This window comes from Eschrichtius robustus, chromosome 19 (assembly GCF_028021215.1).
Source record: "Eschrichtius robustus isolate mEscRob2 chromosome 19, mEscRob2.pri, whole genome shotgun sequence".
Taxonomy (NCBI): domain Eukaryota; kingdom Metazoa; phylum Chordata; class Mammalia; order Artiodactyla; family Eschrichtiidae; genus Eschrichtius; species Eschrichtius robustus.
In genome coordinates this window covers 54,458,859-54,484,410 of record NC_090842.1, presented here as the reverse complement: position 1 = coordinate 54,484,410, position 25,552 = coordinate 54,458,859, and the positions used below count along the sequence as shown (strand labels likewise).

General features: G+C 37.9%; 1 protein-coding gene across 7 annotated transcripts in view; it reads right to left on the bottom strand.

Moving 5' to 3' along the window:
• Window positions 1-284: 284 nt before the first annotated feature.
• Window positions 285-25,552, bottom strand: part of LOC137753377 (zinc finger protein 14 homolog) — a 136,120-nt gene continuing 110,852 nt past the window's right edge. For 2 of the 7 annotated variants that reach the window (XM_068528569.1, XM_068528570.1), the window contains 4 exons: window positions 24,848-24,926; window positions 23,301-23,427; window positions 22,070-22,168; window positions 285-1,721 (listed from right to left, as the gene is read on the bottom strand). In XM_068528569.1, the coding sequence (XP_068384670.1) occupies window positions 355-1,721; window positions 22,070-22,168; window positions 23,301-23,427; window positions 24,848-24,877 (1,623 nt within the window). In that variant the 5' untranslated portion in view covers window positions 24,878-24,926 and the 3' untranslated portion in view covers window positions 285-354. The remainder of the gene's footprint in view (window positions 1,722-22,069; window positions 22,169-23,300; window positions 23,428-24,847; window positions 24,927-25,552) is intronic. The other 5 variants (XM_068528572.1, XM_068528573.1, XM_068528571.1 and 2 more) reach the window with 4 other exon arrangements.

Below are 25,552 nucleotides of genomic sequence, written 5' to 3'. Positions count from 1 at the left end.
ATTACACAGCAATAAATAACTAATATACATAAGTACTACTATCACCATTTTACAAGTGAGCAAAATGAGGCACAGAAATTTAAGTACCTTATCTAATAACACACTGGTAATAAAGGGGTGAAATGGCAATAATGATAGATAAGGCTAAAGATTTTCCTGCATTCATTATACTATTTCCTCATATAAATTTGCTGAAGATAAACAATGTTTGAATGGTGGTGGAAGGTTTTAAAGCAACAATTTTTTCTGAAATATAAGCTTTTTAATGCTTAGTTATGAGCATGAAATAAATTTTCTCAAAAATGAATTTTCTGATGTTCTGTAACATAATGTACATTTGAAAGCCTTCTTGTATTAAATTCCATTATGAATTTTCTGATGTTGAGTAAGGTGTGAATGTTGTCTAAAGGCCTTCTTACATTCCTTACATTTGTAGGGTTTCTCACCAGTATGAATTCTCTGGTGTTGAGTAAGAAAAGAATAAAGTCTAAAAGCTTTACCACATTCCTTACATTCATAAGGTTTCTCTCCAGTATGAATACTCTGATGTTGAGTAAGCTGTGAGAGCAATCTAAAAGGCTTTCTACATTCCTTACATTCATAAGGTTTCTCACCAGTATGAATACTCTGATGTTGAGTAAGTTGTGAGAGTAGTCTAAAGGCCTTCCCACATTCTTCACATTCATAAGGTCTCTCACCAATATGAATGCTCTGATGGGAAATAAGTTGTGAGTAACTACTAAAGGTCTTCCAACATTCCATACATTCATAGGGTTTCTCACGAGTATGAATTCTCTGATGGCGAACAAGTTGTTGCCTTAATCTAAAAGTCTTCCCACATTCTTTACATTCATAGGGTTTCTCACCAGTATGAATACTCTGATGGACAGTAAGCTGTTGGCATATTCTAAAAGCCTTTCCACATTCCTTACATTCATAGGGTTTCTCCCCAAAATGAATTTTCTGATGTATTCTAAGGTCTGGACCACATACGAAGGCCTTCCCACATTCCTTACACTCATAGAGCTTCTCAGAAGTATGAAGTCTCTGATGTCGAGTAAGGTGTGTACACTGCCTAAAAGTCTTCCCACATGCCTTACATTCATAGGGCTTCTCACCAGTGTGAATTCTCTGATGTCGAGCAAGCTGCTGATGTACTCTAAAGGCCTTTCCACATTCCTTACATTCATAGGGCTTTTCACCAGTATGAAGTCTCTGATGTTGAGTAAGTTCTTGGAGGACTGTAAAGGCCTTCCCACATTCCTTACATTCATAGGGTTTCTCACCAGTATGAAGTTTGTGATGTCTAATAAGGTGTGCACGCTGTCTAAAGGCCTGCCCACATTCTTTACATTTGTAAGGTTTTTCACCAGTATGAATTCTCAGGTGTTGACTAAGTGTTGAGCGACGAATAAAGGTCTTCCTACATTCCTTACATTCATATAACTTTTCTCCATTATGAATTCTCTGATACTCAGCAAGAAGATTATGCCTTTTGTAAGTGGACATTTTTTCAGAAGCAATTTTCACTTGCCCAAAATATCCCTCTTGTGGTTCCTTTTGCCCCTCAATCTTGCTTTTGCATTCCCAATCATTTCTAAAAATGGAGTCCTGAAGGCCATAGCTTTTAATTCTTTCCATTATCTCCCACTGGAATGAATATATTTCATAAATGTCCTTTTCTGGAGATAAAGTATTGGTCCTGTATCTGGACTCCAAGTCTGAAAGAAAACAAGAAAGCAAATACACGCTGTTTTCCGGTTCTAGAAGAAAGAAAACTATACAGAAATAAAAAGCACCTAAAATAATGCCTATTACTGAAACTGAGCAGGACCCTGTGGGGCTCCTGGGCACAGAAGCCTTTCTGTGTCCCCCATTTCTTTGTTTGCAGGGAACAGACTCCAGCCTCCATGACCTTCCCTGAGTTCCAAAGGGCAGATTTGAACAGCTGCTAATCAGGGAAGGGAGGGGATGCAGAAACAAGGAAGGAGCAGTCAAGAAACAACAGTACAGCCTTGCGGGGTGGGGGGGTCCTGGTTCCACCTCAAGGGATACACATAACAGTAACTTTGAGCTCTTCTGCAGCACTAAAACTCCTACCAAACGGAAGACGTTCCAGAGAGAAAGTCACAGTTTGATAACCTTGAGAAGCTCATCAGGAGACAACCTGAGGCCAGATTAAAGGAATACAGGCCCTGCACACACTCTGATCCTTATCAGCAACCCCACCCTTGAACCACTGCTATAAAACTCCTCACCAAATCCTCCTGGGTTGGGACACACAGTTTTTGAGGCACTAGCCTGCTGTGTCCCCCTTTGCCTGGCAAAGCAATAAAGCCATTCTTTTCTACTTCACCCAAAACTCCATCTCCGAGATTCAATTCGGCACTGGTGCACAAAGGCTGAATTTTCAGCATCATTACCAGTGAATGGATTAGACATCTCTAGAAGATAGGCATTCCTGCTACAATAACACATATGTGTACCTAAAAAAACCTATCTTCTGTAAAATTACACACCAAAAATTACAGTTTATGGGGAAAACAGGGCTGGAGAAGAACACTCAAATCTATGCAATTTTATTGGCAGAGCACTAACAAATATAATAATTGATATCTCAAGAGATAACCTGAAAGGCAGCTCAACACAGCTGAAGGCTGCATCATGGATATTAAAATGCACACACAAAAAACTGAAAACACTGGATTTCAGGTGCTGAGACATTGTACATGAAAATAAAGCCCTGAGCCAGTGAGGCTACCATTAAGATGGAAATAGGATGAAGTGAAACCTGTCATCAGCTAGGAGACATGCAGGGTTGATGGTATCCATGTCTGGGGAGGGAGCCCTGAATGTAGGCATTTATTATTAATTTTCTTAATATAGAGGTGTAAGGGCTCTTAACAATAAAGTATCAAATTAAAGGCTTTTGCCTTTCCTGCTGAATGTTATAAATCTATTTCTACTATTCTGGCAGAATAGTACTATTCTACTATTCAACTAGGAAAATTACCTGTGAAACAACTAAGTTCCACATTATACTGATATCATTCCCTACTTCATATCATTACTAAGCTAATTTGTATTACAGATTATTAACTGTATTATGGAACAGACTATATTCTCATATATTTCAAAACAAGGCAAAGGAAACAGAGAATAAAGAAAGTTCAGGAATGGAGGTGAGGTTGGTGATTAGGGAAACAAGGTAAATCAGTGGAGGCCTGATTTAAGTGTGTGTAAGAATCACCTAAAGGTCTGTTAAAACTATACAGAGATATGTTTGACTGAAACAAGATCTACAGGACTAGTTCCTGCACGTTTTTGTTTTGTTCTTATTTATATCTGACAATAAATGACCGTTGCTGATCAATGTTTGAGTCTCTCTACTTAAATGTTTTCAATGATTTCTCTTTACAATTAGAATAAAATAGAAATACCTGAGCATGAATAATAAGGCTTCTGCTTATCAACTCCTCTCCCATTTACTCTCTCTGTTCATGCCATAAAGGCCTCTTTTCAGCTCACAAAATGCACTGTTTAATGTTTAATGCAACTGTTGCCATTAAATAGGGCTCTTGACAGGTTGCTCCTTCTTTGAGAAATCCTCTGACTTTGTGTGGTTGACTTCTCTTCATCCTCAGATCTCTAATCAAAAATCACTTCTTCAGAAAAGATATTCCTGTTGATCCTATTTAAGTCTAGGCACTTTATGCTCTATCCCAGCAACGTGTTGCTCGTCTCTATAACATTTTTCTCAATTTTGGAATAATATATTTATTAATTTTCTCACTTGTTATTCTGTTAGTCTCTTACCCCTAAGTTTTCCCAGTGGCAGAAACGATTCTAAGTTCACTTACTATTGAATAAGCAACCCCAAATTCACAATAGATGTTACTCATTTAATTCCCACAATTATGTAATCACTAACAAATATGTACATCTGTCTCTAATCTTTTTTTTAAATTTTATTTCTGGCTGAGTTGGGTCTTCGTTGCTGCGTGCAGGCTTTCGCTAGTTGCAGTGAGCAGGGGCTACTCTTTGTTGTGGTGCGTGGGCTTCTCATTGCAGTGGCTTCTCTTGCTGCGGAGCACAGGCTCTAGGCATGCAGGCTTCAGTAGTTGGGTCAGGCGGGCTTCAGGAGTTGTGGCATGCAGGCATCAGTAATTGTGGCACGTGGGCTCAGTAGTTGTGGCTCGTGGGCTGTAGAGTGCAGGCTCAGTAGTTGTGGTGCATGGGCCTAGCTGCTCCACAGCATGTGGGATCTTCCCAGACCAGGACTCAAACCAGTGTCCCCTGCACTGGCAGGTGGATTCTTAACCGCTGCACCACCAGGGAGGCCCTGCCTTTAATCTTTTATACTGTACTACAATGACTTGCTTATCTCCACCGGAGTTCATACGATTACTACATCAGTGCTACATTTACTCAAACACTTGCTCCTCCATATCTTCCCTAGGTGCTCCTCTCCAATCCCACATAGCCGCAGCAACTTTCATACTTCCCAGAGAACGATCTCAAATATTTTTCAATCATGCTAATATTGACAGGCTTATTAAATCCTGAGCAAAAAGGCATGTGTAGATATTGAGTACAGCAGAATGGCTGTCAACTATGGAATGGGATTTGGTATCACCTGAGTGCAAGAGAGTAAAAATAAAGGCTATGTTAGATGTGAGCGTGAAGACAGTGACCCAGATGGGGGACTTGAGTGAAGAATATCTAAATGCAAATGAAGTAAGAAAAGAGATGGGAGGAGATGGGATAGGAGAGATAGGAAAGTATTTTTCTGCGACTACAGTATAAATGTATAAAACTGTTGAAATGACTCAAATCATAGCCTAATCACTGTGAAACAAAATGAGAAATAAAATCATAAAACCAAGAGACATCTTCACTTCCAAATTTTAAAACTATTTACTAAATTTTAAAAATTGAAGAATTTCTAGAATATTGAAAACACCACATTATCAAGAATCTATGAAATACAGCTACAGATCTTAGAAGAAAATTCATCAATACATTTAAATACTTAGAGCAATAGAATTGAAAGAAAAAAATATATGAGTATCCCACTCAAAAATTAAGAACAACAAAATATACTGAGGAACCCAGGAGAGACTAAATTAAAATAAATGCAGAACTTCATTAATTAGATAACAGAAAAATAATGAAATTAATATGCAAGTGAAAAACCCAGGTTGCTTGAAAAAAATTAAATGAAATATATTAACCATCTGCTAAGATAATAAGAAAAAACAGGAGGGACTTCCCTGGTGGCACAGCGGTTAAGAATCTGCCTGCCAATGCAGGGGACACAGGTTCGATCCCTGGTCCGGGAAGATCCCACATGCCATGGAGCAACTAAGCCCGTGCACTGCAACTACTGAGCCTGCGCTCTGGAGCCCATGAGCCACAACTACTGAGTCTGTGCGCCTAGAGCCTGTGCTCTGCAACAAGAGAAGCCACCGCAATGAGAAGCCCATGCACCGCAATGAAGAGTAGCCCCCGCTCGCCACAACTAGAGAAAGCCCACGCACAGCTACAAAGACCCAACACAGCCAAAAATAATAAATTAAAAAAAAATTTTTTTTAAAGAAAAAAAAAGGAAAGCATTCAAACAAAATAAAAAATAGCAACTAGGTATCAGAGCACATCTTGCAAGCAGAAGAACTGACTACCTTTGTTCTGGACTATCATTTTGAGAATGTTTGTATAACAAATACCCTTGGAAGGTAGAAATACTCTCTGTAAATCAACATACAGGTTTGCTAACTGTTCAATATATTAAAGGTAGTATCTCCCTCAAAGCAAAGGTCATGCGTGTGTATTGCCCATTATGAAAGATTTGGGTTCTCTAAACTCCAGGTCCTCTCCCATAAGGCAGCTCACTGAATGTTCAGTTATCTACCTGGACCATCCGTATCACCCCCATGGAACTTGTGGGCAAAGAGGAACAAGGCAAATATGTTGATGTTCATGCTGCTTGTTGTGCTTTGAGCAATAAAATCCTTTGCCTTTGGCTTAGGAGTCTTGTGTCTTCTGCCAGCAACCATGACACTGCTGTAGGCTACTTGTTAGCTTGCAAGTAGGGTAAAATTTCAGACCCTTTACACTTCTTGACACTAACAAATTATTAATAAAACAGAATATTTTGAAAATCGTAAGGAATTACTATGGCAATAAAGGGTAATTTTCTAAGAAAATACAGAGAAAGTAGTCAAAGACCTTCTCCAAAAACTATCTTGAAGATTATCAAAACTTTAGAAAGCATGTAGCCCAATATTTAAAGTAGCCCAGCATGTTAAAAAAAAGAAAAAATTCCAAGTTATTTAACAATTTTTATTTATTTTATTTTTGGCTGCGTTGGGACTTCGTTGTTGCACGTGGGCTTTCTCTAGTTGCAGCAAGCAGTGGCTACTCTTCATTGCAGTGTGCAGCCTTCTCATTGTTCTTGTTGTGGAGCACGGGCTCTAGGCGCTCAGGCTTCAGTAGTTGTGGCTCGCAGGCTCAGTAGTTGTGGTGCACGGGCTTAGTTGCTCCGTGGCATGTGGGATCTTCCTGGACCAGGGATCGAACCCGTGTCCCCTACAGCGGCAGGCGGATTCTTAACCACTGTGCCACCAGGGAAGCCCCCTAAATTATTTTTAAGTGAGTTTAAAAATGAAATCTAAACCTAGTAAAGGAAAGCTATATGCCAATATCACTTATAAAAATTCATTCCAAAACTCATAGCACACTAAAAGAAAATATATCATAACTAACTGTGGCTTACCCTGAGAATGGAAGGGCAGTTCAACATTAGTGAATCTACTAAAAAATTTATAATATTAATTATTCTTTTTTAAAATTTATTTTTATGTTTTTGGCCACACGGCATGTGGAATCTTAGTTACCTGACCAGGGATTGAACCCATGCCCCCTGCATTGGAAGCATGGAGTCTTAACCACTGGACTGTCAAGGAAATCCCTATAATATTAATTATTCTATTAAAATGATACACTTATTTCTAAAGACACTGAAAAGCCATCTGACATTAACTCAGCACTCATTATTTATAAAAAAGCACTCAAAATAAAAGGAATATACAGTTACTTCCTTAACATGATAAAAAATATATTTCTTAGCCCAAAAGCTAGATTTAACCTAGTGAAGAAACACTGGGAGCATGAGGAGACTTAGGAACTGTTCTAAAAATTGATTGTGGTGGTAGTTACATAACTATATACATTTATTAAAATGCCTAAAACTGGATACTAAAAAGAGTGAATTTTAATGTATGTCAATTATATATTCATCAATAAACTGAACTTTTTAAAGTATTTTAAAAATGTAAACACAAAAAAGATGTAGATTCCCACTAACTTATAAAAATAATGCAATCCTCAGGGAGTATGTGGAAATTTTCTGTACCTTCCATTCAATTTTGCTGTGAACGGAGACTGTCTATGAATGAAGTCTATTTCAAAAAAATGAGTGTGAAGTGTCTTGTCCCTCTAACTCACCTATATTCTACTTCTTTTTTCTGGTTCTGAAATATTTAATTATGAACTCTAAAAGTCATTTTTCTTTTTGCCCAAACTCTGTTCCAAAAATTAATTTGTAATGGCTTTCTTTAGTCACCAGATTATCACCTAGAATGGAAAAAGCCTGTAGGTCAGAGATATAAGTGGCCTAATGCAATGCAATAATGCTACAGTGATTCGAATTAAGGATCAACACTACACTTTAAATCCATTTGTGTAAATGGCTTTTAAGTATATGGTTTATTATTTTTTTTAATTTTTTATTAATTATTTATTTTTGGCTGCCTTGGGTCTTCATTGCTGTGAGCGGGCTTCCTCTAGTTGTGGCGAGCGGGGGCTACTCTTTGTTGCGGTGTGCAGGCTCCTCATTGTGGTGGTTTCTCTTGTTGTGGACCACAGGCTCTAGGCGTGTTGGCTTCAGCAGTTGTAGCATGTGGGCTCAGTAGTTGTGGCTCATGGGCTTTAGAGTGCAGGCTCAGTAGTTGTGGTGCACAGGCTTAGTTGCCCCGCGGCATGTGGGATCTTCCCGGACCAGGGCTCGAACCTGTGTCCCCTGCATTGGCAGGTAAATTCTAAACCACTGAGCCATCAGGGAAGCCCTTAAGTATATGTTTTAAAAGGATTAGCGAAATATTTTTGTTTGGGGCTTTCTACACAAATATATAGGTACCAATGATAAACTGGGGTAGCTGACGCCCTAAATCCAGGTCAACCTCCACGAGATTACACTATGCAGTCCCTATTTATTAGGTAACACAAGCAGACCCCAAAATATGGAAAGTCTGGAGGATGTCTCAGCAGGGCAACCAAAGAGATCAGAATACGACTCCACCTGAGCTGCAAAATTCTGAGACCTCCTGGACGAAGGGCTGCTCCTGCTTTGGAGAAAGCAGCTTTCAGAGAAATCAGCACCATGTGGTTCCTTCCTGAGAGATCCCAAAAGCATAAGGGGGGTGGCCATAAGGTGGCTTGCAGTTTTAACTGATACTCTGTGATTCTGAATCCCAGTGGAAAATTCTACTCAACAAGCGGAAGAAGAAAATAATTTATTCTCCTCTAGAACTAGAAAGTTAGTCTTTTATCAGAATAATATGCCAGTCAAATGATTGATTTCTTTCTTATAATGCTCCTTAAAAATGCAATCTTGCTGTAAGATCCAACAGATGCATTTTATGCAAACAGAGAGGTAGAATGAAATTAATGCAATCCAAATTAAAAATACCAATGAATTTTTTTTTCTAGAATTAGACATGTTAATTCAAAAATCCATATGGAGAAATAACCAAGAATTTTTTAAAAACTGGAAAAGAAGAGTAATAAGAAGGGAATACCCCAAAGGTTAGTAGAGGCACACTAAAAAGCTCCAGTAATTATAGAGGGACTTCCCTGGTGGTCCAGTGGTAAACAATCCACCTTCCAATGCAGGGGATGCGGGTTTGATCCCTGGTCAGGGAATTAAGATACCACATGCCACGGGGCAACTAAGACTGTGCACCACAACTACTGAGCTCGTGCGCCTCAACTAGAGAGCCCGTGTGTCACTAACTACAGAGCCCACACGCTCTGGAGCCTGCACGCCACAACTACAGAGCCCACGTGCCCTGCAGCCTGCGCACCACAACTAGAGAGAAGCCCAAGTGCCACAACAAAGAGCCTGCGTGCCACCAAAAAAAGATCCCGCATGCCTCAATGAAGATCCTGTGTGCCTGCAACTAAGACCCGACGCAACCAAAATAAATAAAATACAATACATATTTAAATAAATAAATAAATAAATAAAATAATATTGACACTGATGACAAAAAACTGCATTAAAATATTAAAACAATTTCAGGTTAAACATATTGTTGAGAAGAAAGAAGAACTACAATCCTGCAGCCTGTGAAACAAAGACCACATTCACAGAAAGATAGACAAGATGAAAAGGCAGAGGGCTATGTACCAGATGAAGGAACAAGATAAAACCCCAGAAAAAAACTAAATGAAGTGGAGATAGGCAACCTTCCAGAAAAAGAATTCAGAATAATGATAGTGAAGATGATCCAGGACCTTGGAAAAAGAATGGAGGCAAAGATTGAGAAGATACAAGAAATGTTTAACAAAGATCTAGAAGAATTAAAGAACAAACAAACAGAGACGGACAATATAATAATTGAAATGAAAAATACACTAGAAGGAATCAATAGCAGAATAACTGAGGCAGAAGAACAGATAAGTGACCTGGAAGACAGAATGGTAGAATTCACTGCTGTGGAACAGAATAAAGAAAAAAGAATGAAAAGAAATGAAGACAGCCTAAGAGACCTCTGGGACGACATTAAACGCAACAACATGCGCATTATAGGGGTCCCAGAACGACAAGAGAGAGAGAGAAAGGACCCGAGAAAATAATTGAAGAGATTATAGTTGAAAACTTCCCCAACATGGGAAAGGAAATAGCCACCCAAGTCCAGGAAGCGCAGAGAGTCCCATACAAGGTAAACCCAAGGAGAAACACGCCAAGACACATAGTAATCAAATTGGCAAAAATTAAAGACAAAGAAAAATTATTGAAAGCAGCAAGGGAAAAACAACAAATAACATACAAGGGAACTCCCATAAGGTTAACAGCTGATTTCTCAGCAGAAACTCTACAAGCCAGAAGGGAGTGGCATGATATACTTAAAGTAATGAAAGGGAAGAAACTACAACCAAGATTACTCTACCCGGCAAGGATCTCATTCAGATTCGATGGAGAAATCAAAAGCTTTACAGACAAGCAAAAGCTAAGAGAATTCAGCACCACCAAACCAGCTCTACAACAAATACTAAAGGAACTTCTCTAAGTGGGAAACACAAGAGAGGAAAAGCACCTACAAAATCAAACCCAAAACAATTAAGAAAATGGTCATAGGAAATACATATCGATAATTACCTTAAATGTGAATGGATTAAATGCTCCAACCAAAAGACACAGGCTTGCTGAATGGATACAAAAACAAGACTCATATATATGCTGTCTACAAGAGACCCACTTCAGACCTAGGGACACAAACAGACTGAAAGTGAGGGGATGGAAAAAGATATTCCATGCAAATGGAAATCAAAAGAAAGCTACAGTAGCAATACTCATACCAGATAAAACAGACTTTAAAATAAAGAATGTTACAAGAGACAAGGAAGGACACTACATAATGATCAAGGGATCAATCCAAGAAGAAGATATAACAATTATAAATATATATGCACCCAACACAGGAGCACCTCAATACATAAGGCAACTGCTAACAGCTGTTAAAAAGAGGAAATTGACAGTAACACAGTAATACTGGGGGAGCTTAACACCTCACTTACACCAACGGACAGATCATCCAAACAGAAAATTAATAAGGAAACACAAGTTTTAAATGACACAATAGACCAGATAGATTTAATTGATATTTATAGGACATTCCATCCAAAAACAGCAGATTACACTTTCTTCTAAAGTGTGCACGGAACATTCTCCAGGATAGATCACATCTTGGGTCACAAATCAAGCCTCAGGAAATTTAAGAAAATTGAAATCATATCAAGCATCTTTTCTGACCACAATGCTATGAGATTAGAAATGAATTACAGGGAAAAAAATGTAAAAAAACCCAAACACATGGAGGCTAAACAATACGTTACTAAATAACCAAGAGATCACTGAAGAAATCAAACAGGAAATAAAAAAATACGTAGAGACAAATGATAATGAAAACAGGACGATCCAAAACCTATGGGATGTGGCAAAAGCAGTTCTAAGAGGGAAGTTTATAGCTATACAAGCCTACCTCAAGAAACAAGAAAAATCTCAAATAAACAATCTAACCTTACACAAAAAGGAACTAGAGAAAGAAGAACAAACAAAACTCAAAGTTAGCAGAAGGAAAGAAATCATAAAGATCAGAGCAGAGATAAATGAAATAGAAACAAAGAAAACAATAGCAAGGGTCAATAAAACTAAAAGCTGGTTCTTAAAAGAAAAAGAAAAAAAGCTGGTTCTTTGAGAAGATAAAGAAAATTGATAAACCATTAGCCAGACTCATCAAGAAAAAAAGGAAGAGGACTCAAATCAATAAAATTCGAAATGAAAAAGGAGAAGTTACAACAGACACCGCAGAAATACAAAGCATCCTAAGAGACTACTACAAGCAACTCTGTGCCAATAAAATGGACAACATGGAAGAAATGGACAAATTCTTAGAAAGGTATAACCTTCCAAGACTGAACCAGGAAGAAACAGAAAACATGAACAGACCAATCACAAGGAATGAAATTGAAACTGTGATTAAAAATCTTCTAACAAACAAAAGGCCAGGACCAGATGGCTTCACAGATGAATTCTATCAAACATTTAGAGAAGAGCTAACACCCATCCTTCTCAAACTCTTCCAAAAAAGTGCAGAGGAAGGAACACTCCCAAAATCATTCTATGAGGCCACCATCACCCTGATACCAAAACCAGACAAAGACACTACAAAAAAAGAAAATTACAGACCAATATCACTGATGAATATAGATGCAAAAATCCTCAACAAAATACTAGCAAACAGAATCCAACAACACGTTAAAAGGATCATACACTATGATCAAGTGAGATTTATCCCAGGGATGCAAGAATTCTTCAATATATGCAAATCAATCAATGTGATACACCATATTAACAAATTGAAGAACGAAAACCATATGATCATCTCAACAGATGCAGAAAATTCTTTTGACAAAATTCAACACCATTTATGATAAAAACTCTCCAGAAAGTGGGTATAGAGGGAACCTACCTCAACATAATAAAGGCCATAGACGACAAACCCACAGCAAACATCATTCTCCATGGGGAAAAACTGAAAGCATTTCCTCTAAGATCAGGAACAAGACAAAGATGTCCACTCTCACCACTATTATTCAACATAGTTTTGGAAGTCCTAGCCACGGCAATCAGAAAAGAAAAAGAAATAAAAGGAATATAAATTGGAAAAGAAGAAGTAAAACTGTCACTGTTTGCAGATGCCATGATACTATGCATAGAGAATTCTACAGATGCCACCAGAAAACTACTAGAGCTAATCAATGAATCTGGTAAAGTTGCAGAATACAAAATTAATGCACAGAAATCTCTTGCATTCCTATACACTAATGATGAAAAATCTGAAAGAGAAATTAAGGAAACACTCCCATTTACCACTGCAACAAAAAGAATAAAATACCTAGAAATAAACCTACCGAGGGAAACAAAAGAACTGTATGCAGAAAACTATAAGACACTGACGGAAGAAATTAAAAATGATAGCAACAGATGGAGAGATATACCATGTTCTTAGACTGGAAGAATCAATATTGTGAAAATGACTATACTACCCAAAGCAATCTACAGATTGAAAGCAATCCCTATCAAATTAACAATGGCATTTTTTTTTTTTTTTTTAATTTATGGCTGTGTTGGGTCTTCGTTTCTGTGCGAGGGCTTTCTCTAGTTGCGGCAAGTGGGGGCCACTCTTCATCGCGGTGCGCGGGCCTCTCACTATCGCGGCCTCTCTTGTTGCGGAGCACAGGCTCCAGACGCGCAGGCTCAGCAGTTGTGGCTCACGGGCCCAGTTGCTCCGCGGCACGTGGGATCCTCCCAGACCAGGGCTTGAACCTGTGTCCCCTGCATTGGCAGGCAGACTCTCAACCGCTGCGCCACCAGGGAAGCCCCAACAATGGCATTTTTTATGGAACTAGAAAAAAAATTTTTTAAAATTTGTATGGAGACAGAAAAGACCCCGAATAGCCAAAGCAGTCTTGAGGGAAAAAAACGGAGCTGGAGGAATCAGACTCTCTGACTTCAGACTATACTACAAAGCTACAGTAATCAAAACAATATGGTACTGGCACAGAAACAGAAATACAGATCAATGGAACAAGATAGAAAGCCCAGAGATAAACCCACGCACCTATGGTCAACTAATCTATGACAAAGGAGGCAAGCACATACAAAGGAGGCAAGGATATACAATGGAGAAAAGACAGTCTCTTCAATAAGTGGTGCTGGGAAAACTGGACAGCTACATGTAAAAGAATGAAATTAGAACACTCCCTAACACCATACACAAAAATAAACTCAAAATGGATTATAGACCTAACTGTAAGACCGGACACTATAAAACTCTCAGAGGAAAACATAGGAAGAACACTGTTTGACATAAATCACCACAAGATTTTTTTTGATCCACCTCCCAGAGTAACGGAAATAAAAACAAAAATAAACAAATGGGACCTAATGAAACTTAAAAGCTTTTGCACAGCAAAGGAAACCATAAACAAGACGAAAAGACAGCCCTCAAAATGGGAGAAAATATTTGCAAATGAATCAATGGACAAAGGATTAATCTCCAAAATATATAAACAGCTCATGCAGCTCAATAGTAAAAAACCAAACAACCCAATCCAAAAATGGGCAGAAGACCTAAATAGACATTTCTCCAAAGAAGACATACAGATGGCCAAGAGGCACATGAAAAGCTGCTCAACATCACTAATTATTACAGAAATGCAAATCAAAACTACAATGAGGTATCACCTCATACCAGTTGGAATGGGCATCATCAGAAAATCTACAAACAAGAAATGCTGGAGAGGGTGTGGAGAAAAGGGAACCCTCTTGCACTGTTGGTGGGAATGTAAATTGATACAGCCACTATGGAGAACAGTATGGAGGTTCCTTAAAAAACTAAAAATAGAATTACCATATGACCCAGCAATCTCACTACTGGGCATATACCCAGAGAAAACCATAATTCAAAAAGACACATGCACCCCAACGTTCATTGAAGCACTATTTACAAGAGCCAGGTCATGGAAGCAACCTAAATGCCCATCAACAGACGAATGGATAAAGATGTGGTACATATATACAATGGAATATTACTCAGCCATAAAAAGGAACGAAATTGGGTCATTTGTAGAGACATTGATGGATCTAGAGACTGTCATACAGAGTGAAGTAAATCAGAAAGAGAAAAACAAATACCGCATGTTAACACATATATGTGGAACCTAGAAAAATGGTACAGATGAACTGGTTTGCAGGGCAGAAATTGAGACACAGATGTAGAGAACAAACGTTTGGACACCAAGGGGGGAAGTGGCGGGGGGTGGGGGTGGTGGTGTGATGAACTGGGAGATTGGGATTGACATGTATACACTGACGTGTATTAAATGGATGACTAATAAGAACCGGCTGTATAAAAAAAATAAAATTAAATTCAAAAATTCAAAAAAAAAACGATAAAAAATATTGTTGATAACAATATTATGTACTTAAATAAAGTAAATTAGGATATGTAAATTTCATTAGGCCCCATCAGCCTTTCTTGAGGAATTCAATAAAGAATAAATTAAGAAAAGCAAGAGAGACCTGGAGAGAAGAAAAAACAAAACTAAGTCATAACAATTGGTATGAGTATTGAACCTTTTAAAGTCTATGACTAATATTAACAAAATGTGTTAATAATGTGAGAATTAGGGTTACAGAACATAATTTACATGTTATTTGCTCTAAAATATAGAAATACTATAAGAAGAGGTGGGAAAGAGGCTTCTGTTTCTGGCTATGACGGAGAAGCTAGTTTTAGACTAACCCACCCAAGACAACTGAAATGGTTAATTAAAATAATTGTTTGATGACAATAATTAAAAACCAAGGCAGCCAGGACTAGACAGCCAACGTCCTGGAGAGAAAGCAAATATGTTGAATTAAGCCAACACTCTGCATGAAATTTCCCCTGAGGTATTTGCTGACTCTCAAACTGAGCATCAATCACGGCAATGAAGTTAAGCAGAAAGTAACTTCTAAAAGGCTAAAGGTCCAAGTAGAGATTTTGGCAGTCTCAAAGTGCTGGGGAGACAGAAATTAGAGTCCAGATCCCCCTAAAGAGGAAGTTTGCTAATAATCATCCCAGACTTTCAGCTAAGACCCCAGAAGAGCTACAAACAGGCAGTAAACAGACTATTCTTAAATGGATGAAGTTGATCAGCCCATGCTCTGTATGCTTACCAGAGGCAAATTAAATCATCTCTGAAGAAAGACAACATATTGTTCAGAAACAGTATCATTCAGAGCCTCTAAAAATTTTCAAACACAATGTCCAGAATTCGACTATAAATAATCAGGTATAAAAGACTGGAGAAAAATGACTAAAAAACCAAGGGGTTAAGCAGACAACAGAAACAGACCCAAGCTATTCCAAAACTGTGATTAATATTCCAAGAAAACAGGGACTTCCCTGGTGGCGCAGTGGCTAAGACTCCACGCTCCCAATGCAGGGGGCCCAGGTTCAATCCCCAGTCAGGAAACTAGATCCTACATGCATGCTGCAACTAAGAGTTCGCAGGCCACAACTGAGGAGCCCACGTGCCACAACTAATGAGCTGGTGAGCCGCAACTAAGGAGCCCATGTGCCACAACTAAGGAGCTGGGGCACCACAAGTAAGGAGACCTAGAGCCACAACTAAGGAGCCCGCCTGCCACAACTAAGGAGCCCACATGCTGCAACTAAGGAGCCCACGAGCCACAACTAAGGAGCCCGCCTGCCACAACTAAGGCCCCACACAACCAAATAAATATTTTTCAAAAATTCCAAGAAAACAGATATAAGATGGAGAATTTAACCAGAAGTGGAATTCATTAAAAATATCCAAATAGAATTTTTATAACTTAAAAATACAATAACTAAAATTAAATATTTAACAGATAGCTTTATGGGAATTCCCTGGCAGTCCAGTGGTTAGGACTCCATGCTTTCACTGCCAAGGGCGCAGGTTCAATCCCTGGTTGCGGAACTAAGATCCTGCAAGCCGCACAGAGCAGCCAAAAAAATAAATAAAATTTTTTAAAAAATCCCTTTGCCTAACCACAGAGCCTAAAGATTAAAAAAAAAAAAATTTAACAGATAGCTTTAACAGCAGATTAGACTTAGTAGAAATACTAAAGGAAGTTCTTCAGGAACAGAGAAAATGATTCTAAACAGAAGGATTACAATGCAGAAAAGAAAAAAGACCACTGTAAAAGGTATGTGTGTAGGTAAATCTAAATCAATACTGATAATATTACATAAATTAATACTCTGTGAGGACTTAAATGTATATAGAATTAAGATACATGACAACAATGGTACAAAAAGTAGAGGATACATAAAAGGAATTTAAGTGTTCTTAATATCTCTACAATATTGGGAAAGATATAAAGGAACTAATTTAAGGTACAATGTAGTAAGTGAAGAATGCATGTGTTAATCTCTAGGGCAACTAGGAAAAATAGAAGTATGTATAACTAACACACTCAAGAGGCAAAAGCTAAAATAAAAATACTTGATTAATCAAACAATAGGCAGGAGACGGAAAAAAGGAAGAAAGAACATGTTGAACAAACAGAAAACACTAGGAAGACAGTAGATTTAAACCCAAATATATAAGAAAATTACTTAAATGTAGATGTATAAAATATACCAATTAAAAGACAAAGATGCTCCTTATCTACATAGGGGGGAGGAGGCTGTGTGAGGAGTCCAATCCGGGTAAAGAGGACATCCACTTGTGGGGGGAGCCTTGTACAGGTTGTTGGGGAGTTCCAGTGAGAAAAGGAGAGGATCTAGACAGAGGAGCAGCCCAGCATCTTCTGGGCAAACCCACCATGAATCTAATATCTGTCATTCCACCAGTACCATTCAAATTAAAACCACTATCAGGGACTTCCCTGGTGGCACAGTGGTTAAGGATCTGCCTGCCAATGCAGGGGACACAGGTTTGAGCCCTGGTCCAGGAAGATCCCACATGCCATGGAGCAACTAAGCCCATGGGCCACAACTACTGAGCCTGCACTCTAGAGCCCACAAGCCACGTCTACTGAGCCTGCGTGCCACAACTACTGAAGCCCCCGCACCTGGAGCCCATGCTCCACAACAGGAGAAGCCACCACAATGAGAAGCCCGTGCACCGCAAGAAGGAGTAGCCCCCACTCGCCGCAACTGGAGAAAGCCCACGTGCAACAAGACCCAACGCAGCCATAAATAAATAAATAAATGAATGAATGAATGAATGAATGAATAAATTTTTTTAAAAAACCACTACCATATTCCACTGGAACAAATGAAATAGCCTCCTAATTGGTCTTCCTACTATCCATCTTGCCCCCATTCGATCTATTCTCCATAGAGTGATAATTATAAAACAAATCAGCTCATGTCATTCCCCTGCTCAGAAATCTCCAATGACTTTCTATCACACTTAAAAGTCACATGCCAGGAGTTCCCTGGTGGCCTAAGGGTTAGGATTTCAGGCTTTTACTGCTGTGGCCCAGGTTCAATCCCTGGTTGGGGAACTGAGATCCGGCAAGCGGTGCAGCAGGGCAAAAAATAAAAATAAAGTCACATGCCTTCCCCTATGACATACAAACTTCTACGTGATTTAGCCCTTGCCTGACTTTTTGCCTTCATCTTGTTATTCTACTTTTCACTTACCTTTTGAATAATCATCCTGGTCTTCTTGCTGTTCCTCAAACATCAAAGCCTTTGTTCCTCCAACCCAAGACCTCTGCATTTACTGTTCCATTAGGACTGCTCTTGCTTCTTGCTTTAGATATTCATATGGTTTGAGCTCTTTTTTCATGTCTCCACTCGAATATCACCTCCACAAAAAGCTCCAACCACCCTAAAACAAACCTGTCTACACCTGCCAATTTCTATCCCTTGTTCTTCTCACTTTTCTTAATAACACTTGTCACTATATAATACTGTTTATTCATTTACTTGTTTACTTAATGTCCCTTCTCCTATTAAAATGTAAACAACAAGACTGCTGGGAACTACCACTCTTGCTCACAATTGTCCTACTGGTGTCTAGGACAGTGCTTGGTTCAGACTGGGCACACAAGTATTTGCCGAATAAATGAATGAACATATTTTTAGGCAAGCAAATATATATATACTAGTTAGACTGGAAAGAAACTGGATCCCATATAGATATTGCTATGGACCAAATTGTGGCCCTCCAAAATTATACATTTAAGCCCTGACACCCAATGTGACTGTATTTGGAGAAAGTGCTTTTAGGAGGCAATTAAGGTTAAATGAAGTAGTAAGGGTGGAGTCCTAATTCACAGGACTGGTGGGTAGAATAGGATAGGATAGGACTGGTGGTCTTACAGGAGGAAGAGAGAGATTGTGCTCTCTCTCTTCACCATGTGAGGACAGTGTGAGAACAGAGTCATCTGCAAGCCAGGAAGAGAGCCCTCGTCAGGCCCCAAGATGCTAATCTCAGACTTCTAGCCACCAGAATTATGAGAAAATACATTTCTGTTGTCTAAGTCACTCAGTCCATGGTATTTTGTTATGGCAGCCTGAGCTGCCTAATACAGATTTAGATATAGATGAATTGTAGTCATTGATCAAGAAAAAAGAGTAGCTCCTCTCTTTGTCAAATCTTTTACCTATCACCCCCAACAGGACATTTTTTATTTACTTTTATTTTGAAATAACTGTAGATTCACAGGAGGTTGCAAAGAAATGTACAGGAAACTCTCATGCAGGCTTCACCCAGCCCCTTTCAATGTTAACATCTTACAAACTATAGTACAATATTCAAACCAAGAAATTACCCTTGGTATAATCCATAGGGCTTACTTAAATTTCACCAGTTATACATGCCATCACGTATGTGTATGCATATAGTTCTATGCAATTTTATCACATGTGTAGCCTTGCATAACCACTACCACAATGAACATACTCAACTATATCATAACCACAAGACTCCCTTGTGTTATTCCTTTATAGCCCAACCATCTCCTCCCCTCCCTACGTTCCTAACCCCTGGCAACCACTAATCCATTTCCCATCTCTATAATTTTATTATTTCATAAATATTAGACAATTAGAGTCATACAGTATATAACCTTTTGTGATTGGTTTTTCTCACTCTGCATAATTTCCTTGAGGTTCATCCAAGTCGTTGTGTGTATTAATAATGTATTCCTTTTTGTTGGTGAGCATTATTCCATGGTATGGATGTACCATTTACCCATTTTTTAATTGGGTTGTTCATCATAGTGTTGAGTTGTAGTGTAGAGACTGGATACTGGTCCTCTGTTTTACTACTATTTTCTCTCAGTCTGTGACTCACCTATTCATTTTTTTATTAGTATATTTTGATAAGACAAAGTTTTTAATTTGGATAAATTGTGACTTATCAATTTTTAATTTTTATGGTTACTGCTTTCTCCTAAGAAACCTTTGCCTACTACCAAGTCATTCCCCTATGTTTTCCTCTAAAAGCTTTATATTTCTCATATATAAAATGTATACTTAGTTCTTAAATTTTCATTTTATTTTTTATACTTAGCTTTTATATTTGGTTTTTAAGATTTTTTAATGTTTAGTTTTTATATTTATGTTTAAAATACATCTCAAATTAATTTTGGAATGAGACAGAGTTCAAGGTTTTTTTCCAGCTATTCCAGCATCAGTTGTTGAAAAGACTTTCCTTTCTCCACTAGAATGCTTTGATGCCTTTGTCAATAAATAAATGACCCTTTAAGTGCATGTGAGGTCTACATCTAGGCTCTCTGTTCTGTTTGTTGATCCTTAGCCAATACCATAATGTCTTGATTATTAGAGTTTTATAATATATCTTGAAGTATCTTGAAGTCATGTAGTCTAAGTTCTATAATATGTTCTTCCTTTTTCAAGACTGTTTTAGACATGCTAAGTCCACTGCTTTTCCATATAAATTTTAGAATCAGCTTGTTAATGTCTACAAAAAAAAAAAAAAAAAAGGTTCCTAGGATTATGACTGGAATTGTGTTGAATCTATACAATTGACATTTTTACAATACCGAGTCCCCATCCCCAAAATGGTATCTTTCTATTCATTAGGTCTTCTTTTATTTCTCTTAGCAATGTTCCATCATTTTTATTATAGAGGTTTTACACATTTTGTCAAATTTATTCCTTAGTATTTTGTTTTTTTTGACACTACTGTAAATTGACTTAATTGACTTTAATTTTTCTTAATTGACTTTAATTTTCTAATTTTTTTCACTCTTAGTTTATAATAACACAATTGATTTTTGTAGCTCAACCTTGTATCCTGTGATCTTACTGTGATCTTCACTTACTGCTTTGAGCAGCTGTTATTTTGATTCCTTACAATTTTCTAAGTATATAATTATGCCATCTCCAAATAGTTTTACTTCTTCCTTTCTCATCTTTATAATATCTCTTATCTCTTTTTGCCTTATTGCAATGCTAGAACCTTCAATACAATGTTAAGTAGAATTGGGGAGACTGGGCATCCTTGCCTTGTTCACAATCTTGGGGGAAACTCTTCAATCAAGTATGATGAAGTTTATGATGTAGTATTTTTTCAGCAGATGTCCTTTATCAGATTGAGGAAGCTCCCCTCAGTTTCTAGTTTCCTGAGAATTTTTATCATGAATGGATGTTGAATTTTGTCATATGCTATTTTTACATCTATGGAGATGATCACATGGTTTCTTACATTTCTGTTAATATGATAAATTACACTGATTAATTTTTTAATGTTAAACTAAGCTAGGGTTTTCCTGGGATAAACCCTACTTGGTCATCATTTTTATATATTGCTGGATTTAATTTCGTGATATTTTTTAAGCATTTTATATCTATATTCACAAAGGATAGAAATTACCAAAGGGAAAAAAATTATAGACTTATATCCTTCATGAACTTAGTAAAAGAGTTATAGTAGTCTCATAAAATGAGTTGGAAGGAGTTCTTTCTTTTTCTGAAGGAATTTGTGTAATACTGTAATATTACTTCCTTAAATATTTAATAGAATTCACCAGTGAAACCATCTGGGCCTAGCATTTTCCTTCTGGAAAGACTTCTGATAATGGATTCAATTACTTTAGCAGATATGAAGTTATTCACATTTTCTTTTTTCTCTTGTGTCAGGTCTGGTAAGCTATATTTTTCAAGGAATTTTTCCATTTCATTTAAGTTGTCAAATTTACTGATATAAAGTTATTCATGGTATTCTCTTATTATTTTTTTAATGGCTGTAAAATGTGAAGTGAAAACCTCTCTTTCATTCCTGGTATTAGTAATTTATGTTGTCTCTCTTTCTTTCGTGATTAGTCAAGCTGGTGTTTATCAATTTTGTTGATCTTTTCAAGAAATCAACTCTAAGTTTTATTAATTTTCACTGTTTTTCTTTTTCTATTTTGTTGATTTTAACTCATATTATCATTTTTTTCCTTCTACTGAGAACAGCTTCTCTCTTTGAAGTGGGAGAGAAACATGAGACAAGAAACACAGAGTTGTAATCAAGGCCAGTAGGAAGTTCCTTTGCTAGCCCAGGCTTAAAAGATTTTAATTTGCTTCCTAGGTCTCAGGCCTTTTCTCCACAGGCTATGGGCTTTTGAAGAGAGATGTGTAACATCTCAAGGGTATGTCTCTACCCTAACATACTTGGCTATTACCTACAGTAATGACTTCCCCATGCCTGCTAAGCCCTCACTCACCAGGGTGATGTCTTCTTGTCCCTTCCCTTACAACCATCCAGGGCTCCTTCCCTTCATCCAATAAGGTAATCACATCTGGTTTAGAAATGGAAGGTCCTGCTTAAAAGATAATGTGACATGAAATTATAAGCCCCAAAGTCCTTAGGTTCAGATTTGGTTAAATTTATAATAAACGATAGATCAAAATGGTACTTTATAAAGCCTAAGAGCAAAGAAATGCTAGGGAGTTGAAGAACACTCATACTAGGGTAACCTCAGGACCACAAGGAATAGACACCAGATGGGTAAGAACAGGCCTTAAAACAATTTAAACTCATACCTCATACAAGCTCTGTTGAGAGGCAGTCTTTTGTAATAGTTGAGAACACAGAATATGGATCCAGACTGCATGGGTTCATATCCTGCCTTTGTTGCTATGCTACCTCTGCAAGTTATTAACATTTTGTGCCTAAATTTTCTCATCTGAAATAAGGATAATAATAGCATATTTCTCATAGAGTTGTTGTGAGGATTAATTAATAATGTACAATGCTCAGAATAGTACCTAAGTATATGTAGTTATATGTATATACATACACATAATATGTGTGTATACTAGCTATTAATTTTTATTGTTATCAATTTGCTGAGAGGAGAATAAGAAGCTTCCTCAGACATCCTCATATCCTTACTAAGATATTCATTTAATGTTGAATGCAAAGTTCTTAGACTTTAACTTTCAACCACAAAGCAAGTAGAACTGAATATGTCTGTTATAGGAAACAGAATGCACTTACTTGAGTTTTAGATGAACTTTGTGGATCCACCTCATACTATGTAAGTTCTACAGGCTCCTCTGATTTTTAAAGAGACTCAGAATCCCTGAGTCTAGGTATTCTCTTTGCAGGTGGATTATAAAGGAGGGTTAAGCATCTACATCAATTCCGAGCTCAAATACAAAGTGAAGTCTGATTTCTTGAAGAATGCTTCTGTCGTAAAAAACCCAGAATTCAAACCCAGCCCCTTGGATACTAAGGAAACATGGAAACAACAGAGCCTGAAGCAAGTCTGAAGGACCTAGCCTGATGAACCTGAGAGTGATGAAGTGTTAAAAGGAGGGGACTACTTCCAACCTAACAAAGCTTGAACCATTCCTTTGGAACAGAGAGAAAAATTTTATCTAGTTTCTCAAAACATAGTCCTGATACTGACAGAAGAGAAAGCCAGTATAATTTGGGATAAACAGCCTTACCTAGTGAGATGAAGTTGCTATAATTCTCCCACATGACATCCTTATATAAGTCCCTCTGAGCTGAGTCCAGGAATTCCCATTCTTCCTGTGAGAAGTCTATGGCCACATCTCTGAATGTCACTGAACCCTGAAAAAATAAAACTCATGGATAACTTGTGAAAATAAATGAAATATTTTTCAAATGGAAAGAGAGATCAATGATTGCATTGCAAAGAGGGAGGGAGCACACAGCAAGCAACTTTATGACATGTGTAAGGAACAGTAACAAAATTAGTATCACTGAAGCATAGCGCTACATGTCTTGAACAGTCCTGTGAGTGCAGATAAGATTAAATTTTTACCCAAAAATATCTGGAAAGGAATAAAATAACCAAAAGAAGTTCCAATTAAATGAAACAGTGCACACAAACCCTCTGCAAGCTGTATCTCCACCACAAATTCTTAAGAAATATGAGGTCTTCTACCTTCTTTCCCCTTTACTGATCATGAAAAAACATTGATAAAAATGAAATGTACTACGAAATCTCTAAGAAAGTAGACTCAAGTTCACCATAAAGTCACATTTTATTATAAGCATCTTTCCTGTTACGACAAATTCTTTAGTAAATTTTTTAAAATTTGCTACATGCCAGTCCACATTTCAAATGTATTAAATCCAATCTTTTTTTCCTCTCTCTTTAGATGTCTGGATTCAATACAGTCTCAAAAATCTTCCTCAACTCTCACATTCTACTTTATCTATTACTTATGCATCTGGATGATCTTCTTACTATTTATCATCCATCATCCCTCACTGAACACCTTTCCTCACTCCTGAGTTAGAGGATACCGAATGGTAAAGGTATCACCCTGGACCAGTGGTTTTCAATGAGGAGTGATTTTACTTCCCAGAAGACATCTGGTCATGTCTGGAGACAATTCTGATAGGCACAACTAGGGAGAAGGGGTGTGAGTGTTAGAAGCATCTAATTGGTAGAGGCCAGGGATACCGTTAAACATCCTACAATGCAGAGGACAATCCCCCACAATAAAATATTCTCTGGCTCAAAATATTAATACAGTTGAAACTTGAACAACACAGATTTGAACTGCGTGGTACCAGTTATACATATATTTTTTTCAATAGTAAATACTACAGTATTATGCAATTCTTGGTTGGTTGAATCTGTGGATGCAGAACTGCATATAATGAGGAATTCCAGATATGGAGGAATGGCATATACAGAGGGCCAGATTTTCAACTGCACAAAGGGTCAGTGTCCCTAATCCCTGCGTTGTTCAAAGGTCAAGTGTAGTTCCAAGGTTGAGAAACCCTGCTCTAAACCAGAGCATCCTGTAAAACTACACGATGTACTCTGCTCCTAGTATCCTTCTGTCAGGGGTTCCTGGAGATGATTCTTCATCTCTATTTGCAGTTCTGTTCCAATCACCTCCTACTCACCCCATAGCTGAAGGAGGGATCCCTCACCCTAAATGGTATGAGATGACTGAATATCCGACACCTGACAGATGAGACTGACAGCAGGTTATTAGTCACATATACTCACAGCCAGGGAGAGGAAGACACCACACGTCATGCAGGGCCACACAGGGGTTGCACTCAGGAATAGGGTGAACAAGCAGGATCTGTGGGAGGCAGGCTTTATAGTAAAAAGAGGATGAGGGGTCCCTGGCCAATGCAGAGGATGTGATGGGCTTGTTTGAATAATTCTGTGGGCTGGCAAGGAGGTGAAACCTATTAGGTTGAGGACTAGGAGGGGTTTAGCTGGTCTAGCTGATAGGGAAACTAGCCAGGTAAAGAGTCTTTTCCATTGCATGGGGGCCACATCTGGGGAGACCAGGGGAACTCTTGGTTAAGTCTTTGGAGACTTGATAAGATATCAAGGCAGCATATGAACTTTTAGGCCTCACAATACAAGGCCGCAATCATATCCCTACCTAATCCACCCAATCCTAGAAGCCTTACATACCATAAGATCTCAACGCATACAGGGACTAAGACCAGCCAATACTAAATCTCATCTTATGTACTTAAAAAATTCAGGTCTGTGGAGAAGTTTGGAGTTTTCCCTATAAGCAGTCAAATAAGACCAAATTCTCTCTTTCATCAAACCACAAGATCATCAAGGAAAGTTCAAAACAGGGATCTCCCACTTAATATTAATAATCCATTCCTGAAAATCAAGACATTCTAACACTACATTATTTTCCCACCATTTTGGGTGGGTGCCTATTTTCCCATCATTTTAAAG